The sequence below is a fragment of the Lithobates pipiens genome, unplaced genomic scaffold (assembly GCF_037356315.1).
Source record: "Lithobates pipiens isolate NorthernLeopardFrog02 unplaced genomic scaffold, aLitPip1_a1.2 Scaffold_27, whole genome shotgun sequence".
NCBI classification, from domain to species: domain Eukaryota; kingdom Metazoa; phylum Chordata; class Amphibia; order Anura; family Ranidae; genus Lithobates; species Lithobates pipiens.
Genome location: NW_027507788.1, coordinates 29,820,782 through 29,841,054, shown reverse-complemented (window position 1 = coordinate 29,841,054; position 20,273 = coordinate 29,820,782). Strand labels below are relative to the sequence as shown.

At 42.8% G+C, this 20,273-nt stretch overlaps 1 protein-coding gene across 1 annotated transcript in view; it reads right to left on the bottom strand.

The window, feature by feature from the left end:
• Positions 1 to 9,270: 9,270 nt before the first annotated feature.
• ETHE1 (ETHE1 persulfide dioxygenase) overlaps positions 9,271 to 20,273 on the bottom strand; it is a gene marked incomplete in the record, with an annotated part of 18,616 nt that continues 7,613 nt past the window's right edge. The window contains 4 exon segments of the mRNA XM_077456705.1: positions 9,271 to 9,579; positions 10,356 to 10,472; positions 13,641 to 13,730; positions 20,182 to 20,273. Coding sequence (XP_077312831.1) covers positions 9,536 to 9,579; positions 10,356 to 10,472; positions 13,641 to 13,730; positions 20,182 to 20,273 — 343 coding nt within the window.

Below are 20,273 nucleotides of genomic sequence, written 5' to 3'. Positions count from 1 at the left end.
TCTGAATCTGCAGAGCTCTCCTTTTACATCTGAATCTGCAGAGCTCCCCTTTTACATCTGAATCTGCAGAGCTCTCCTTTTACATCTGAATATGCAGAGCTCCCCTTTTACATCTGAATCTGCAGCAGAGCGCCCCTTTTACATCTGAATCTGCAGAGCTCTCCTTTTACATCTGAATCTGCAGAGCTCTCCTTTTACATCTGAATCTGCAATAGAGCGCCCCTTTTACATCTAAATCTAAAACAGAGCACCCCTTTTACATCTAAATCTGCAACAGAGTGCTCCTTTTACATCTGAATCTGCAGCAGAGCAACCCTTTTACATCTGAATCTACAGAGCTCTCCTTTTACATATGAATCTGCAGAGCTCTCCTTTTACATCTGAATCTGCAGAGCTCTCCTTTTACATCTGAATCTGCAGAGCTCCCCTTTTACATCTAAATCTGCAACAGAGCGCCCCTTTACATCTGAATCTGCAGAGCTCCCCTTTTACATCTGAATCTGCAGAGCTCTCCTTTTACATCTGAATCTGCAGAGCTCTCCTTTTACATCTGAATCTGCAACAAAGCGCCCCTTTACATCTGAATCTGCAGAGCTCCCCTTTTACATCTGAATCTGCAGAGCTCCCCTTTTACATCTGAATCTGCAGAGCTCTGCTTTTACCTCTGAATCTGCAGAGCTCCCCTTTTACATCTGAATCTGCAGAGCTCTCCTTTTACATCTGAATCTGTAGAGCTCTCCTTTTACATCTGAAACTGCAGAGCTCTCCTTTTACATCTTAATCTGCAGAGCTCCCCTTTTACATCTGAAACTGCAGAGCTCTCCTTTTACAACTGAATCTGCAGAGCGCGCCTTTTACATCTGAATCTGCAGCAGAGCGCCCCTTTTACATCTGAATCTGCAGCAGAGAACGCCCCTTTTACATCTGAATCTGCAGAGCTCCCCTTTTACATCTGAATCTGCAGAGCTCTCCTTTTACATCTGAATCTGCAGAGCTCCCCTTTTACATCTGAATCTGCAGAGCTCTCCTTTTACATCTGAATCTTCAGAGCTCTCCTTTTACAGCTGAATCTGCAACAGAGCGCCCCTTTTACATCTAAATCTGCAACAGAGCGCTCCTTTTACATCTGAATCTGAAGAGCTCTCCTTTTACATCTGAACCCGCCGAGCTCTCCTTTTACATCTGAACCCATAGAGTTCCTTTTCACTGTAAGTGGGGACTCTGCAGACTCTGATGTAAGGGAGAACTCTAGGGACTCTAACATAAGGGATGCTCTGGTGTATGAAGAGGACTCTGATGTAAAGGGGAGCACTGTGGCCTCTGGTGTAAAGGGGGGCTCTGATGTAATGAGTGCTCTTAGAACCCTGATTTACCTTAGCGTACTCACTTAGAGGCAGGAGGGGGGAGACTTAGTCCGGTCTGCAGAATGTGTCGGGTCTGAAATCTGGACAAATGATTCCAAACCCAAACTGTCCAGGTAAATCCTGAACAGGTGGCAACCCTAGTGCCCTGACCCTAACCCTCTCCCTTGCAAAATATAGAAAGGACTGTCAAAGAAATAAAACCTCTTTACATCCAAGAAGTGTCTGGTGCCCAATGACATTTACCACCTTTGCACCCACTATGCCTCACAACCCACAACAGATTGAAGGGTGTCAGCTATCTTTAGCCTTGAAGGTTCTCATTAGGCTGGAAGAGGTCAGAGATTCTGCTACACTAACATATAGTGGAACCAGTTGCCTTCAGGAATCACGTAATTAGTAATTAGAGTCCACCTGTGTGTAATTTAATCTCAGTATAAATGCAGCTTTTCTGTGAAGCCCTCAGAGATTTGTTAGAGAACCTTAGTGAACAAACAGCATCACGAAGGCCAAGGAACACACCAGACAGGTCAGGGATAAAGTTGTGGAGAAGTTTAAAGCAGTTTTAGGTTATAAAAAATATCCCAAGCTTTGAACATCTCACGGAGCACTGTTCAATCCATCATCCGAAAATGGAAAGAGTATGGCATAACTGCAAACCTACCAAAACATGGCCGTCCACCTAAACTGACCGGCCGGGCAAGGAGAACATTAATCAGAGAAGCAGCCAAGAGGCCCATGGGAACTCTGGAGGAGCTGCAGAGATCCACAGCTCAGGTGGGAGAATCTGTCCACAGGACAACTATTAGTTGTGCACTCCACAAATCTGCCCTTTATGGAAGAGTGGCAAGAAGAAAGCCATAAGAAGTCCTGTTTACAGTTTGTGAGGGGGCCATGTGGGGGACACAGCAAACATGTGGAAGAAGATGCTCTGATCAGATGAGACCAAAATTTAACTTTTTGCCCTAAAACCAAAATGCTATGTTTGGTGGAAAAGTAACACTGCACATCGCCATAAACACACCATCCCCACTGTGAAACATGGTGGTGGAAGCATCATTTTGTGGGGATGCTTTTCTTCAGCAGGGACAGGGAAGTTGGTGAGAGTTTATGGGAAGATGGATAGAGTCAAATACAGGGCAATCATAGAAGAAAACCTGTTAGAGTCTGCAAAAGACTTGAGACTGGGGCGGAGGTTCACCTTCCAGCAGGACAACGACCCTAAAGATACAGCCAGAGCAATGGAACAATGGAATGGTTTAGATCAAAGCATATTCATGTGTTAGAATGACCCAGTCAAAATCCAGACCTAAATCCAATTGAGAATCTGTCGCAAGACTTGAAAATTGCTGTTCACAGACGCTCTCCATCCAATCTGACAGAGCTTGAGCTATTTTGAGAAGAATGATGGAAAAAAGTGAGTGAAAAAAATGTCCCTCTCTAGATGTGCAAAGCTGGTAGAGACATCCCCAAAAAGACTTGGAGCTGTAATCGCAGCAAAAGGGGGTTCTACAAAGTATTGACTCCGGGGGGTTAAAAACAAATGCACACCACACTTTTCACATATTTATTTGTAAAAAACTTTGAAAACCATTTATAGTTTTCCTTCCACTTCACAATTATGTGCCACTTTGTGTTGGTCTATCACATAAAATCACAATAAAATACATTTATGTTTTTGGTTGTAACATGACAAAATGTGGAAAATTTCAAGGGGTATGAATACTTTTTCAAGGCACTGTATAAAAAGGACTGTCAAAAATATAAAACCTCTTTATATCCAAGAAGTGTCAGGCGCCCATAGGCTTGCGCACAGGATGTGCCAGGTGTGCCTGGGCACACCCTAATCACCCTGTGCTGGGCACATTTCCCCTGCTGCTTGGCTGCAGAGAAAGTGACTGGGGAATATCTGTCCTTAGTCCCTTTCTCTGTTTCAAAAGTGACACATCAGGGGTCTGTTTAGACCCATGATATTTCATCAAAGCCCCCCAATGGAGCTCCTAAAAAAATTGTAAAAAAAAATAATACAAAATTGTAAAAAATTATAACAAAGTAATAAAAAAATATATAAAAAATAAACTACTGACACCAATCTCTGCCCTTCTGACACCATCCACTGCTCTACCAACACTGTCCATTGCCCTACTGCCCTATAACTACAGTATATGCACACATATGAGCTTTGGGGTACACACCCTAATGCAATAGGCTGCGCACACCTATGCTGGCAACCCGATGACTTTTTACCACTTTTGCACCCATCAAAGCCCCCTGACCTTTTGATAGTGTACCATAGTGCCTGACAGCTCCCATAGTGCCCCAAAACTTCCATAGTGGAATTTAGTTCCTCTTAACACACAATGGGGGGTAATTTACGAAAAGGAAAATCCACTTTGCACTGCAAGTGCACTTGGAAGTAAAGTCGCTGTAGATCCGAGGGGGGCATGCAAGAAAAATAAAAAACAGCATTTTTGCTTGCACGTGATTGGATGGTAAAATCAGCAGAGCTTCCCCTCATTTCAGATCTACCTCTTAGATTTAGAGCGACCGCACTTCCAAGTGCACTTTCAGTGCAAAGTGGATTTGCCTTTCGTAAATTACCCACAGTGCCCACCAACCTCCCACAAGCATCGCAGCTGGCATAGTAGACAACAGTGCCCCAACACCCACACTACCCTGGATGCAGGCAGTTTACAACAGCCACCGGCAGGCAACACACACCTTGCTCAACCAGCATAGCATGCAATGCCACTGGATGCTGGAGACTGGCTAGTACAGGAAGAGGTGGGAGTAGTAGTAGTAGTAGTAGAGGTAGTAGTAGATGTTCACTTCCAAGCAGTGAATCAAGAATAAAAATGGCATTCCTAACACTGCCAGCTCCCATACCCCTATCCTGACAGGGTCCCTTTAAAGACAGTCGGACTTTGACATCATGGTTTCAATGTAAAACCATCTCCCTAATGCACAAACTGCCGTCTCCCATTCTTCATCCCCATAGGGTTGGTACGTCTTGTGGCTGAGCCTAATTGGCAACAGGTGGGCTAATTATTGGCTTGGTTCTTTCAGCTGCTTTGCAGAGATATTTCTGGAGCTCCTGCCTTTAATTTACGAACTGGACAGATGAAAGTATTGCTCACATTTGTTAACGTTTTGCAGTGCTGCCTTCGAAAGGAATAAGACTTAAAGCGGAGTTCCACTTGTAAAATTAAGTTTGCATTATTCAGCAGCATTAAACACAATTAACAACATTTGGAGAAATTTTTTTTTTTAACTCACCTTTTCATGTCTGTTGCTAAGGGGTCCCTCGTAATCTGCCTCTTCCTCTCCCTCTCCCTGGTACCTGACGTAATTTTCCTCTGTGCCCGTGCTCGCTAGTGCGACCCGCAAAGTTTGCGGCGGGCCCCATTGACTTCAATGGGAGGCGAACTTTAAAAACCTACACGTCATATTTTCAGCCACAAAATAATTACTAGCTGTGCACACATAGTCTCACCACATGGCCACTGACATAACACATGTATGAAGTGAATCTGGGATCAACAACTACAAGCATTCTTTTTTTTATCTGTGAAATTTTGACAATTCAGGACTCAGGAGCGCATGAAGGCAATGGAGGAGAGGGAAGGTCAGGGTAGGCTAAGAAGAGGGTGCAGGAGATGATCACCAGCACCGTGATATAGAGCACTGACACCTGCACCGTGGTAGAGTGATCTGACACCAGCACCGTGGTAGAGTGATCTGACACCAGCACCGTGATAGAGAGCACTGACACCAGCACCGTGATAGAGAGCACTGACACCAGCACCGTGATAGAGAGCACTGACACCAGCACCGTGATAGAGAGCCTGACACCAGCACTGTGATAGAGAGCACTTTCGGAAAGCCGCTAAGAACGGCCAAGTGTGGCCAAAAATAGCCAAGAACGGCCGAAAATACCCGGAAGTCGCAGAGAACGGCACAAACGGGTAGCAACAGCGGGGGGGTCGGCGTATAACACGCACCCCCGATTTCCCAGATTTTAGGGGGGGGGGAAAGTGCATGTTATACGCCGATAAATACGGTAGGTTCTCCAAGATGGCTGAACTGAAAACCCCTGCCCATTGGCTGAGATACCTATATACCCATTAACTGACCTTGGGTTGCCCTTCTCATATCCAGTACCACAAAGCACCTGGCCACCTAGTGGTAGAAGAGGAAAGTGTAACAAGGCCAAACTTAGGGAGAAATCAATAGATTTCAATCAACCAGGATAACTACTCTTGGCAAGTAAATTTGTGAGGAGCTCCCTGACTAAACCCCAGGGTGCTACACAAACAAAGCCCTGCTTCTCTACCTAGAGGACCACCTCCACGCAGAGACACAGGGGTTGAATTACTAAAACTAGAGCGTGCAAAATCCGGTGCAGCTGTGCATGGTAGCCAATCAGCTTCTTAGGCCTGGTTCACACCTATGCGTGTGCAAAAAATGCACTGCAGAAAGGGATCAAAATGCAAACTTCATAGGTGTAAACCAGGCCTAACTTCAACTTGTTCGATTAGGCTATGCACAGCTGCAGCAGATTTTGCACTATCCAGTTTTAGTAAATTAACCCCACTCTGCAGAACAAAGCATGATAAATTAGTAATGGGTAAAAGATAAGCTGCAGGAGGACCACAGGAAATATTGGTGATCCTTTGCCTTTTGTAGGCACAGTTTTTGCAGCAAAGGTGCACCCTAAAGTGGAACTTCCGCTCATCGGAACCTTCTCCCCCTCCGGTGCCACAATTGGCACCTTTCAGGGGGGAAGGGGGGTGAAGATACCTGTATAACACAGGCATTTGCACCCACTTCCAGGCATAGTTAGCCACAGAATCTGCAGGTATTTACTCCACTTCCTGTCCTTTCCCTACTGTCTGCTGGGAAACACACGGGTCCCAGAGACAGCAGGGACCATCCGTATTGCGCAGCGTGGCTCGCGCATGTAGGGAACTGGGAAGGGAAGGCTTCACTTTCTGATTCCTATAGCGAAGATGGCGGCGGCAGCACCCGAGAGCCGAGTGACAGATCGGCTTCGGGTGCCAACATCGCGGGCGTGCTGGACAGGAGAGAGTGTCCATATAAAAAAAAAAAAAAAAAAAGGAAGGGTAGAACTTCGCTTTAAAGCAGAATTCTGGTGAAAGTAAAAATTTCCCCTAAGGCTTCTGTCACATGAGCTGCCGGGTAGAGAGGGGCAGTAAAAACAGGCAGATAAGCCATAGTTTTACCATTCCTGGCCACCCATCTAAAGTCTGAAATGCAGCCTAAAGAGGCTGTTTGCATGCCACATCGACTATACATTGAATCATGGCAAATTTAAAGTGATTGTAAGGGTTAATTTTTTTTTTTTTATTAACAAACATAATCACTTACCTCCACTGTGCAGCTTGTTTTGAGTGGCCCCGAACTTTGTCTTCTGGGGTCCCCCGACCAGTCTCGCGCCTCCTCCCCACATCAGATAACCCCCTAGGAGCAGCGCTCTTCCGAGGGGGTTACCTTGTGGGCACGCTCCCGAGTCCAGCATTGCAGGACTCGGAACCACCACCCCCCCCCCCCCCCCCCCCACGTCATTGTATTTGATTTGGGAGCCAATCTATCCAGTCAAGAGCCGAGAACCCCCTGCAGAGACAGCGCATCCCCTCTGGGTCAAGTTCCAGGGCTCAGGCAAGTATACCGTGGGGGCTGGGGGCCGGTCACTGCCAGGTGTTTTTTCACCTTAATGCATAGGATGAAAAAACATGAAGGTTTACAACCCCTTTAATGTGGCATGTCAAATTGACATGCAGCACCCCCCACCTGTCAAACTTATTCAAGTCAATGGGGGGCACATCACAACCAAGAGCCGAATGATTGGCTTTTAGTTACGGCACATTAGCCCATTGTAAATTGCCAGCCTAGCAGACTCCACCCACCACAGGCTGCCTGTAGAAAACTACAGGAGGGGGCGGAGACAAGACCAGTCCCCCTGCACAAAGAGAGAGAGCAGCAGTGAGAGGTCTTTTTTACAAGAAGGAAAAATCTCACACTGGATTACTGCACAGAACTGGAAGAAATACACAAAGCACACCAAGACTCAAGGAAGAATACACATGACCAATGGATCTAGAAAATATTTGCTTAGCTTTAAGTTTTACGTGGTCAGCTGTGGAAGACTATCTTAGTGTCACAATGCTGACTCAGGAAGACTGGTGGGTAGAAGTGTTGCATGTTCCTGAGATGATGACAGACGAGGTCAGGAACTCAGCCAGCTGTCTCTGTAGAGCAGAGGTAGGCAAACTCGGCCCTCTAGCTGTGGTAAAACTGCAAATCCCATCATGCCTCTGCCTCTAGGAGTCATGCCTGTGATTGTCAGGGTCTTGCAATGTCTCATGGGACTTGTAGTTTAAAAACAGCTGGAGAGCCGAGGTGGCCTACCCCTGCTGTACACGGGACTGATGCTTCTATCCTAACTGTCCAGTTGCCAACATGGAACTCACAAAGGGACTACTGTCTATTCTTCACCGATACAGCTTTATGCCCTGTCCTGGGGGGGGGGGGGGGTTGGATAAATGACCCCAACCCACTTCTAAACCTAAAGTAGATCCTAAACCAACAGAACGGTCTAGCAAAGCGGCACACTTGTGCTCCAATCAGTGCCGTTTGCATGGTGTAAAACTGACCAGAATAGCCTACGTGTCTATGGTAGGACCCCGAACATCAATAGATGGGGTGAAAGGTGTATGGGTAAATAGAACCCAAGACTATACCATGCACCTATATACATTACACCATGTACAGTACCCACAAAATATGCTTGAATTACAGTGCCACAAGTGAAAGTCGTACAGACACTTTTCTCCACCTCGAATATAGACAACACTTGGGCCTACCTTCAAGCAGAAGTCAATTAAAACAATCAGAGATAAGCAGGCAACCAGCAATTGCTGCAACAATATACTCTTTGGTCTGGAGTATGTATACAATATAGTACACACATTGCTGGGGTCAGGAGTATGTATACAAATATAGTACACACATTGCTGGGGTCAGGAGTATGTATACAATATACTACACACATTGCTGGGGTCAGGAGTATGTAATGTACAGCCCAACATACAGTGTGACTGGTTCTGGAGTATATAAGCTACAGCCCAGCATATGGATTGCAGAGGTCGGGAGTAAATAATGTACAGCCCAGCATACAGAGTGCAGGGTTCAGGAGTATGTACATTATTATTATACACGCTTTATATAGCGCCAACAGTTTAGAAGGGGGACAGCACAATTACAGTACAGGTCAATAGAGAAGGGACAGGAGGGCTTGGCGAGCTTACATTCTAAAAAGGGACCCGGTACTAGCAAGGTGTATTATGTGTGTGGAAATATATAATTCCTACCCAAACCCATCCCCCCCACACTTTTTTTTTTTTACTCATACTTGTACTATATAGACATGTGCAATTCCTTTTGTTCCGAATTTGTTTAAGAAATTGTGAAAAATTCGTTATCCGAATGAACAAAAACCCGTTTACATAAATATTTGTAAATTCAAAAATCTCAAAATAACTAACAATGAACTATTACTAACTAATTATTAGGTATTGGAATTTCTTTTCAAGTTTGGAATAGAACGTAACTAAATAATAACAAACAAGAATAAAAATGTTATTATTAATTATTTCCATTCCATTCGTTGCGACATTTGTTACGTTCAACAGCCAAAATTGAAATAGTTTTATTATTAGCAATTATTTAGAATTTTCTAAATTCATGAATTCCGATCATAATGAATGACCCGGAAAAAAAAAAAAAAAAAAAAACGAAAACAAACACATTTTTTGGCAGTGCACATGTCTACTCTAAAGACCCAATTACAACAAGAATGAAAAAAGAAAACAAATGACATAAAGTGGTATATATATATCTCCTCTTTACTGGGAAAAAGAATAAATCATTTACAAATATATACAAAAAAAAAGGTTCAGCTATGAAAAGTATCAATTAAGAACGAGGCATTTCGATAAAAACTGTATTCTCAATTTTTCTTCACAGTAAAAGCAGAGTGACAACGCTCAGTTTATCGTTATCCAAATCCACCAACTCATAGAAGAACATTCAATAAAAAAGACACCACAATGAATTGCATCGGCCCGCTCATCCTCAGGTCTGTGATGACATCATTAATCCTGGATGCCGCATTTCAGATTGGCTGGGACGGCAACATCTAAAAAAAAAAAAAAAAAAAAAAAAAAAAAAAAAAAAAAAAAAAAAGGGAAAGGAACACATGATAAAGTATACATAAAATGGAGTAAAAGTAAAGTAAGAGGAATTTCGGAAGAATCAGTAATTTATGAGTTTGCTCAATTGCTTAGCAAGTCTCATCATGCCTCCTTGTGGTTAACACGTGTCACTACAATACAGCACAACCTTAGTGCAAATAGCCAAAAGACAAATTAATCTGCCAGGTGGCGATTACGTCTACTACTACTACTTGTCACGTTCACCAAGTTGCTCGATTTGGGAATATCTAATTAAGCCATTACTGAGTCCCAGTCTTCACAAACCTGAGTTTCTGTAAGATCTTAGCCTCATAGACTCCATTTTCTTAGCTGTGTTTAAAAATGAACTAATTTTGTTTTAAAACTTCACAAGTTTATAAACATATATTCCTGCACACCGCTGCCTAAAAACAGTGTTTAGGCATACAGGATGTTTTTTTTTTTTTTTTTTTTAAAGATGTAAAACGCAGCCCATTGGTTTCAATGTGTCTGTACACACAAGTATATAAATATGTGCTGCATATTGATAATAAAAAAAATAAAAATAAAATAAAAAACACCCAAACTGTGCTGTCGGTCAGTATTTTTGCACAAATACGCATTCATATGTGAATACACCACTCTCTCACGGTTCAAGAGAGCTAGAAGAATTTTTTATTATATATATTTTTTCTGCCAGGAATGTCTCATAGTACAGTTGAAAAAAATCGAATGCTCTCACCTATCTGAGCTGGTCTGGGCAGGTTGAGATTATTCATGATCTTGACAAATTCAGCCTCATTCTTGGTTAATCGGGGGTTCAATCGCTTCTCCTCTGCAACGGTGGTCACGGTCTGACCTGTAAAACAGGAAGAAATATAATCAAGAGCTCCCAACTGCTGGAGTGCTTCTGTCTTCCCTGATGATCCCACCACTAGGGGGCAGACCTCAGATCAATCTGAGAACACTTGTCCTTACCATGCCAACAGCTACTTTAAAGCTTCATACACACAATCAGACTTTAAACAAACTTTCCCGTGGATTTATGTACAAAGGGTGTTGGCCGTGAACTTGTTAAGCATATACACGATCTGACTTTTTCAGCCAACTTTCACCAAATCATGTGGTTTTTCTGCTATTTACCGCCACCCTCTGGTCAACTTCTGTATTGTTGTCTGATCTTTTGCATTGGTTCCGAGTATGCATGTTTGTAAAGTCCGATGGTTTTCTGTACACATGAATGGACTTTGCTCCATCGGAATTATGTTGTCGAAAAATTTGTGCGTTCACACAGCCAACATTTGTCTGATGAAAACTGAAAAAGTTTGTCCGATGGAGCGCACACATGGCTGGATGTTGCCTTAAAACAGCTAATTTGCATGTCTGTTGTCAAAAAGTCTGATCATGTGTACGGGCCTTAAAGTGGTTCTGCACCTAAAAAAAAATAAAAAAAATAAAAATATTAAAAGCCAGCAGCTACTAATATTGCAGCTGCTGACTTTTAATAAAAATCACACTTACCTGTCCCAGGGTCCAGCGATGTCGGCGGCAGATGATGAGCGATCGCTCGTCTCGCTGCTGCCGCCATCCTCTGTCAGGGAAATCGGGAAGTGAAGCATTGCGGCTTCACTGCCCGGTTCCCTACTACGCATGCGCGAGTCGCGCTGCACGTCTCTTCAGATCCCCCCCTGTGCCCGGAAGTGGGTGCAGATACCTGGATTATCCAGGTAACTGCACCCCCCTCCCCCCTGAAAGGTGCCGATTGTGGCACCGGAGGGGGGGGGGGGGAGGGGGGTCAGATTAGCGGAACTTCCCCTTTAGGGTGAAGAACCGCTTTAAGGTGTATATTAATAAAACTTTTGTTGCACGGACAAAAAAAACTTTCCTGCAAGCTGAACAAAACTTTGAACTATTTTTCCTAATAGGTTAGCTTCTGTATCAGCTCCATCTAATGGTCACATGTAGAATACAGCGGGGAAAATTATTAAATTTGATCCCCTGCAGATTTTGTAAGTTTGCCCACTTACAAAGAAATGAAGGTCTATCATTTTATTATAGGTGGACCTTAAATTATAGAGACAGAATATCAACCAAAAATCCAGAGAAAAAAAAAAAACCCACGATACAAATGTTATAAATGGAGTTGCAGTTCGGCAAATAAAATAAGTATTTTTTCCCCAATCAAAACATGACTTAGTACTTGACGAGAAAACCCTTGTTGACAAGCACAGAGGTCAGATGTTTCTTGTAGTTAGTGACCAGGTGTGCACACATCTCAGGAGGGATTTTGGTCCACTCTTCTCAACAGATCTTGTCTAAATCCTTAAAGTTTCTTGGCTGTCGCTTGGCAACTCGAAGTTTCAGCTCCCTCCCTAAATTTTCTATAGGATTGAGGTCTCGAGACTGGCTAGTCCCCTCCATGGCCTTAATATGCTTCTTCTTGAACCACTCCTTGGAGGTAGGTTTTGGGTCATTGTCATGCTGGAAAACCCATCCATAACCCATCTTCAGTGATCTGGCTGAGGGAAGAAGGTTCTCAACCAAGATTTCACAATACACGTGGCAAAGTCGGCCGGTACCTTTAGCAGAGAAACAGCCCCAAAGCATCATGTTTCCACCTCCGTGCTGGACTGTAGAGATGGTGCCCTTAGGATCATAGTCAGCCTTTTTCTTCCTCCAAACACTGAGTCGAGTTATTGCAAAAGAGCTCAATTTTGGTCTCATCGGACCACAGCACTTCCTCCAAATCCTTCTCAGAATCGTTTAGATGTTCATTGGCAAACTTCAGATGGGCCTGTACATGGGCCTTCTTGAGGAGGGGGACCTTGCGGGTGCTGCAGGATTTCAATCCATGGCGGTGTATTGTGTTACCAATGGTTTGCTTGGTCACTCACCTTGTCCCAACTGCCTTGAGATCATTCAAAAGCTCCTCCTGTGTAGTTCTGGGCTGATCCCTCACTATTCTCATGATCATCCTTACCCCATGAGAAGAAATCTTGCATGGAGTTCCAGACCGAGGGCGATTGATGGTTAATTTGTATTTTTTTTCCAGTTGCGAATAATTGCTCCAACAGTTGTTTCCTCACCAAGCTTCTTGCTAATGGTCTTGTAGCCCATTCCAGCCTTGTGCAGGACTGCAATCTTGTCCCCATCCTTTGGTCTTGCCTGCGATGGTGAAGTTTGAATGGAAGAAAGATTCTGAGGACGGGTGTCTTTTATACACATAACGAGTTGTCGTTAGGAGCACCTTCTTGAAGTGACAGGACTGATCTGTGTACCACATGAGCACCTACTGTAGCCAGTCTGTAGGAACCAGAATTATTGTTGGTTGGTAGGGGGATCAAACACTTATTTTACTTACTTAATTACAACTCAATTTATAAACATTTGTATGTGTTTTTTCTGGATTTTTGGCTGATATTCTGTGTCTATCATTTAAAATTACACCTAATGATAAAAATAATAGACCCTTTATTTCTTTGTAGGTGGGCAAACATACAAAATCTACAGGAGATCAAATAATTAATTTCCCCCACTGCATTTTATCCTTGAGGCATTTCAGAAAACAATATTGAATTTTGGCGACTAGATGGAGCCGATGATGCAGAAGCTCGTTTTCTGCCACACCTCCATGAAAAAAATAAATTATATATATATATATATATATATATATATATATATATATATATATATATATATATATATATATATATTATTTATTAATAAATATATCTCATTTGGCCATCTGATGGAGCTAAAAATACAGGAAATAATCTATTACAAAAATGTGTTCAGCTTGCATGAATGTTTCTTACATTTGGCCAACTAATATTTAGTAACTAAGCCCCCTTTAGACATTTCCTTTAAGACTTTGGAAAGGGTCATCCGTGCAAGGCAGCTGCTTTCTGGCGGCATTCTTAACTTTTGTTTAGTGAAAAGGACAGCGCCCGCAGCTGATGAGTAAAAGCAAACACACTTCATGGAATTAATACGTGGCAAAAAAATAAATAAAAAAGTGCAGACTCACCAGTGTAGTCATGAGCTGGGTACAGGAAGCAGCTGTCAGGCAGGCTGAAGATTTTGGCGTGTACAGAGTGGTACAGAACGTTGGGAGAACCTGCAAAACACAATGACATGATAATAAATACAGAGACCATAACAGACTCAAAGCTGAACTCAGAGAAACCTAAAAATTCTCCCTTGTAGTGGGGCTCCAGCTGCATTCAAGGGTTACATGCTTGTTTCTGTCTAGGTGATTGGGTAAAGCAGATAAACTTCCTGGACCCTCTGTTCCTGCAGGCTCCTCTGCACTTCTAGACCAGTCCCTGCAGCAACATTTCCCCCCCCCCCCCCCATACTCCAGTGGTCTAAGGTCCTGACATCATCAAGACCGATGGACCATAGCCCTGCATTGGACATAAAGATGCCAAGGACAGTCTGGATAAAGCGTAAAAGGGATTAGAGCCCGTCAGGTGTTCAACCACTTAAGGACCACTGCAGCTCCTTCACATGGATGTCAACAAACCTAGATGCTTCTGAATGATAGATCCTCACCAGTACCGGTTTGAATATACCAGATCATCCACCAATCCAATAACCTCATCCACATGTGGATCTCATGAGTAATTCTGATTCTGAAGACTGTTACTCCCTGAGGGATAGCTCCAGAACCTCAAAAATGGCAGAAGAACAGGGAAAAAAAATAAAAAATATAGTGATTGTGGTCTAACCTTAACCCAGGAGACATTGGATTAAGGACAGGTGGTCTTGCTCGTAAAGACAGAGATCAATATAGGTTATTGGATTGGTGGATGAGCTGGTACATTGAAACCCATACTGGTGAGGATCTGTCATTAAGAAGCATCTAGGTTTGCTGACATCCATGTGAAGGAGCTGCAGTGTTTTATCCTCCATACTGCTGAGGAGCGGTTGTCACCTATGCCTATGTGATCTATCTGCTAGTAAGAGGCAGTGTGTTTGGGTGTTGATGGCGGTGTCCTTACAAGCAGATTTTCACTTGATCTTTTACGGTCAATTTAGATCATTATGGACTTTTAATGATGTTTTAATCAAATTTATTTGAAGCATTTGATAGTTCATTATTTTAGCACTACACCATCTACTATATCAATTACTGTGCAAACCTTGCATAGCGTTAGCTGCTTTTGTACTTCATAAATCGTTAACTACTTGCCGATTTTAACCTATATGATCCCAGCACAACATGTTTATGTTTTGTACATTAAACGATGTAAATCCTCAAACAATCCATGTTAATTCAAGGTTGCGAGGCAACAAAAAACATGAAAAAATGCCAAGGGGTGAATACTTTTGCAAGGCACTGTAAAAAAAAAAAAAAAAAAAAAAAAGAAGTGTATGTATACACACACACACACACACACACTCTTTTTAATAATATTTGTATTTCTTTTTTCAGACACCCTAGAGCAGGGGTTGACAAATTTGCTTGGAATCTGGGAGCCAGCTTAAAAAGTTAGGAGCCAGGTCCGTGACGGCAATCTGGACCTGTCCCTGGCCTGACATGGAGACGAGCGAGGGGAAGATAGCACCGCCGACCCCCCCCCCCCCCTCCCCAAGTCATTGCCCATAGCTCTTAGAGGGACATTTTATTTATTTTTTTCAAATGACAATTTTTTTTTCAATTGCATTTTAGTGTAAATATGAGATCTGAGGTCTCTCTGACCCCCGATCTCATATTTAAGAGGACCTGTCATGCTTTTTTCTATTACAAGGGATTTTTACATTCCTTGTAATAAGAATAAAATTGACACAACATTTTTTTTTTAAAAGAACAGTGAAAAAAAATAAAAAAAAATAAAAAATAAGTTAAAATAAGAAGAAATTTTTTTTTTAAAACGTGCCCTGTCCTGCCCGCATATAAAAGCGGTGTTCGAACCACACATAGGAGGTAGCGCCGTGATCGGTAGAGCGAGAGCAATAATTCTAGCCCTAGACCTCCTCTGTAACTCAAAACATGCAACCTGTAGAATTTTTTTTAAACGTCACCTATGGAGATTTTAAAGAGTAAAAGTTTGTCGCCATTCCATGAGCGGGTGCAATTTTGAAGCGTGACATGTTGGGTATCAATTTACTCGGCGTAACATTATCTTTCACAGTATAAAAAAATTGGGCTAACTTTACTGTTGTCTTATTTTTTTATTAACTAAATTATTTTTCCCAACAAAAGTGCGCTTGTAAGTCCGCTGCGCAAATACGTTGTGACAGACAGTATTGCAACGACCACCATTTTATTCTCTAGGGTGTTAGAATAAAAAAAAATATATAATGTTTAGGGGGTTCTAAATAAAGGGAAGAAGATAGGCAGGTAATAAAAAAAACAGGCAGATGAAGCTTCATTAGCATTGCTGGTTGTCATACCAACGGCGACCCCAAGAGGGCGCCAGATTCTAGAAGGAATCATAGGACCGCAGAAGGCCTCAAAGCCGCGGCCTCAATTACCGGCCGCCGGCGGAACGGCCCGACGCGATCACGCTGGGGGGGGGGGTTCCACGGAGACAAGATACCCCCAGCTGTGCTGCCCCAGGTCGCTATTTCTAGTCGCAAATGCGACCTGGCGCCCGGGTTTTGTCGAGCCCTGCCCTAGAGAATAAAATGGCAGTCGTTGCAATACTTTGTCGTATTTGCACGGCGGTCTTTCCAATGCAATTATTTTGGATAAAAAAAGTAAGGGAAGAAGAAGAAGAAAGCAGTAAAGTTAGCTCATTTTTTTTTTTTTTTTATATTGTGAAAGATAATGTTATGCTGAATAAATAAATACCCAACATGTCACGCTTCAAAAATTGCTCCCACTTGTGGAATGGTGGCAAACTTGGACACTTAAAAATCTCCATAGGCGAAGTTTAAAAATGTCTACAGGTTACCAGTTTTGAGTTACAGAAGAGATCTTTTGCTAGAATTATTGCTCTAACGTTCGTGACGATACCTCACATGTGCGGTTTGAACACAGTTTACATATGCAAGAACAACTTACGTATGCGTTCACTTCTGCGCGTGAGCAGGACGGGACAGGGCGCTTATTTTTTTTCTCATTTTACTTTTGATTTTTACACTGTCCCTTTAAGTTTGATGTCACTTCTGTCATCCAGTGGTATGGAGGAGAGTGGGAGCCATCATTCCCTCGCTCGACTCTATGCCTCGCAGTGGAAAAGACCCGATCTCCGCCACTACCAACGGCTCCAGTAAGCGGAGATGACCGGAACAAGGTGGGAGGGGGGTGAGCACCTCTCCCACCGCAGATAAAAGTCTTGTGGCCAATTCGCTGCAGAGACCACTTTTATCCGCAATTGGACCGCCCCCCAATTTAAAAAATAAAAAATACCAGAGTTATGGAAGCTCTCTGCTGCCATAACAACGATATTCAACGTCAAAGTACTGACGTACAATGACGGCGGGCGGTCCGGAAATGGTTAATGCAGTCCAGATTCCTGTTTGGGAATTCCCTTAACTATTTTTTTTTTTAACCACTTGCCGCCCAGCCTATTGTGAAAAGTCAGGCAAGCAGGAGCAGCGTTATCCTGGGTGGACGTCAAATGATGTCCTCCAGGGGCGTGACTTCGGGGCCGCATGTGATTATTCACCTGCTGTGTTCACCAGACACAGCAGAAGACAGATCATTGTACTGGGCCAGTCCTGGTACCACATCATCGCTGTGACCAATCACCATGATTACGCCAATAGTACACAATGGCTTTCATTCATAGACATTTATTGTGTACTATTGTGAGCTCTAATTGGTCACAGTGATCACATGGTACAAGGGCCAATCCATGTGATATCTGTAGCCAATCACAGCTATCACAATGGCACATGAATGGAATGGATGCTTATAACAGTGATCAGTTCATCACTGTAATAAGCAATCAGTGGAAAAATAAAGTCCTATTCACCTCTCCAGAGTAGTGCAGTGAACTATGGTAACACTGTTCTGGTCATGATGGAGAGAAAAAAAAAAAAAAAAAAAAAAAAAGGGGAAGGGAAGCATGACAGGACCTCACATTTCACATTTACACTGGAATGCAATAAATAATAATAATAAAAAAAAATTAAATAAAACCACACAACCCCCTCCCCCTCCCAGGGCGGTCTTTAAGGCAGGGCAAAAGGGGCAGCTGCCATGGGCACTGTCATTGTTGTGGGGCCCAAAGCAGCTGTCTCACACTTGCCAACTATCCCAGTTTAAATTCCCTTATCCTTTGAAGTTTTAGTCCTGTGCTGTGTCCCGACATCTCAGTGTGAAATGCTAGTAATAATGCTGCCCAGTATACAGGTTCTGCAGGTGAGTCATCTGTACACAACAATAGGGCAGAGCGCCCTATTGTTGTGTACAGATGACTCACCTGCAGAACCTGTGTTTACATGTAAATAACCAGCATTCATAAGTAAATAGCTGCGGGCAGCGATATTAATATGTAAATAAAAGGCGGCATTTATATGTAGATCATGCCCCCTGCAGTGAGGAGATTATGTGCTGTAACCTCTAGTAACCAGTGAGTATTAATACTGTAAAGTAATCTCTAGCAACCGATTAAGAAGCAAAAATAATTTTCTGTAACTTCTAGCAACTAATCAGTGAGCAGTAATGATATGCTATAACCTCTGGCAACCAATCTCAATTGCTGCCTGATCTGATATATTAAATAGCAATCTAGCTGCTATTTATTGTAAGTCTCATAGCAGGTGGAGAGTGAAATTGCCCCCTCCCCACACACACACACACACACACACACACACACTTTTTTAACCACTTCAGCCCCAGAAGATTTGGCTGCTCAATGACCAAGCCATTTTTTGCGATATGGCACTGCGTCGCTTTAACTGACAATTGTACCCAAACAAAATTGACATCTTTTTTTTCTCCCACAAATAGAGTTTTCTTTTGGTGGTATTTGATCACCACGCACACAAAATGCCTCTTACTATAAATACCTTGCACCCTCTACTTTCCGAAAAAAAAAAAAAAAAAGAAGGAGGAAGAGGAAGAAGAGGAAGGTTCATTTGGGGATATTTGTTGAAATTATATTTGTTGATATCCAATTGAAATTAGATGGACATTCATTACATTGGGATTGATACATTTAAAAATAACCCATAACTTTCACAGAGACTAAATAATGTACACTGATTTGGTTTACCAAATGTAGCAGTATAAAATTCTGGCCTAAATTTATGAAGAAAAAAAGTTTTTTTACATTATTATTTTATAATAGAAAAAAAAAAAAATAATAATAATAATAATAATAATACCCCCACCATGCACATTTTAGTACCACCAAAAGAAAGCTCTATTTGTGTGAAAAAACTGAAAACCATTTTATTTGGGTACAGTGTTGTATGACTGAGTAATTGTCATTCAAAGCGTGACAGCGCTGAAAAGTGGCCTGGGCAGGAAGGGGGGTAAAAAAAAAAAAAAAGTGTCCAGTATTGAGGACCCTTTAACCATTTGCCGACTGGGCCATGAATGACATCTACAGCCCGGTTGGCTAGTTCTGAGAGGGCGTACAATGACATCTTCCCAGACTCACGCACCCCCTGGGGCATGTACCCGGACGTGTCTGATCATGGATCGGGGGATAGAGGGCCGATGACCTTTATCACACGATCACTCTGTCCAATCACTTGTCAAACCAGTGCATGGCTGGTTCAGCTCTTCCCCGCTCCTCACACTGATCAGTACAGCGTGTGAGGAGAAGAGGGAGCCGGTGCAGCAGCTCGAGTGGGCTGGATCTGAAGTGCCCACAGTGCTGATCTGAGCCCAGTCATGCCTCACACATGCCACATCAGTGCTCATCCTGATGGCGCTCCTTGCATGTTGGGTCTCTATATGTGGCCAGACTGTGGAAAAAGTCTCACACATGTGGTATCACCATACTCGGGAGGAGTAGCAGAATGTGTTTTGGGGTGTAGCCACAAATCTGCATATGCCGTGTGTGAGAAGTAACCTGTTAACATGACAAGTTTGAGGAAAAAAAAAAAAAAAATCATCAATTCTTCATTTTGCAAAGAATTGTGGGAAAAAAAAATTACAAACCCTCACCATGCCTCTTATTAAATACCTTGGAAAGTCTACTTTCCATAAAAAAGAAGGCGGTCATTAGGGGGGTATTTTTACTGTCCTGACATTTCAGGATCTCAAGAAATGAGATATACTGACAGCCTATCAGGTGTGATCAATTATCAGTGAATAACTTTCACAAAGACCAAATAATATCCACAGATTCTGTTACTTTTACCAAAGATAAGTAGCAGTTTAAAATGTTGGCCAAAATGTAAAAAGAAAAAATAACTAAAAAATTTGCAAAGTTTTATAACAAACTTGGGGGGGAGGGGGGGGGGAACCAAAAAAAAAAAACAAAAAAAAAAAAAAAAACACAACAACATCAGGTAGTCTGCCATGGCAGCAAACAACGGCACAGATCTAAATGAGCACATTCCAAATCCTTCATCATGGGAACTGTCACCCCCAATATTCATCCCCCCCCCCCTCTGTGTCATCACCCGCCACAGTGCTGTGTCCGCTCCATACCTACCTTGCTGGAAGTCGGTACGGCCGCAGCCTCGGATGAGCAGAGCATCCCCGGTAAAGGCCATGCTTTTATCATTCAGCACATAGGTAAGGCAA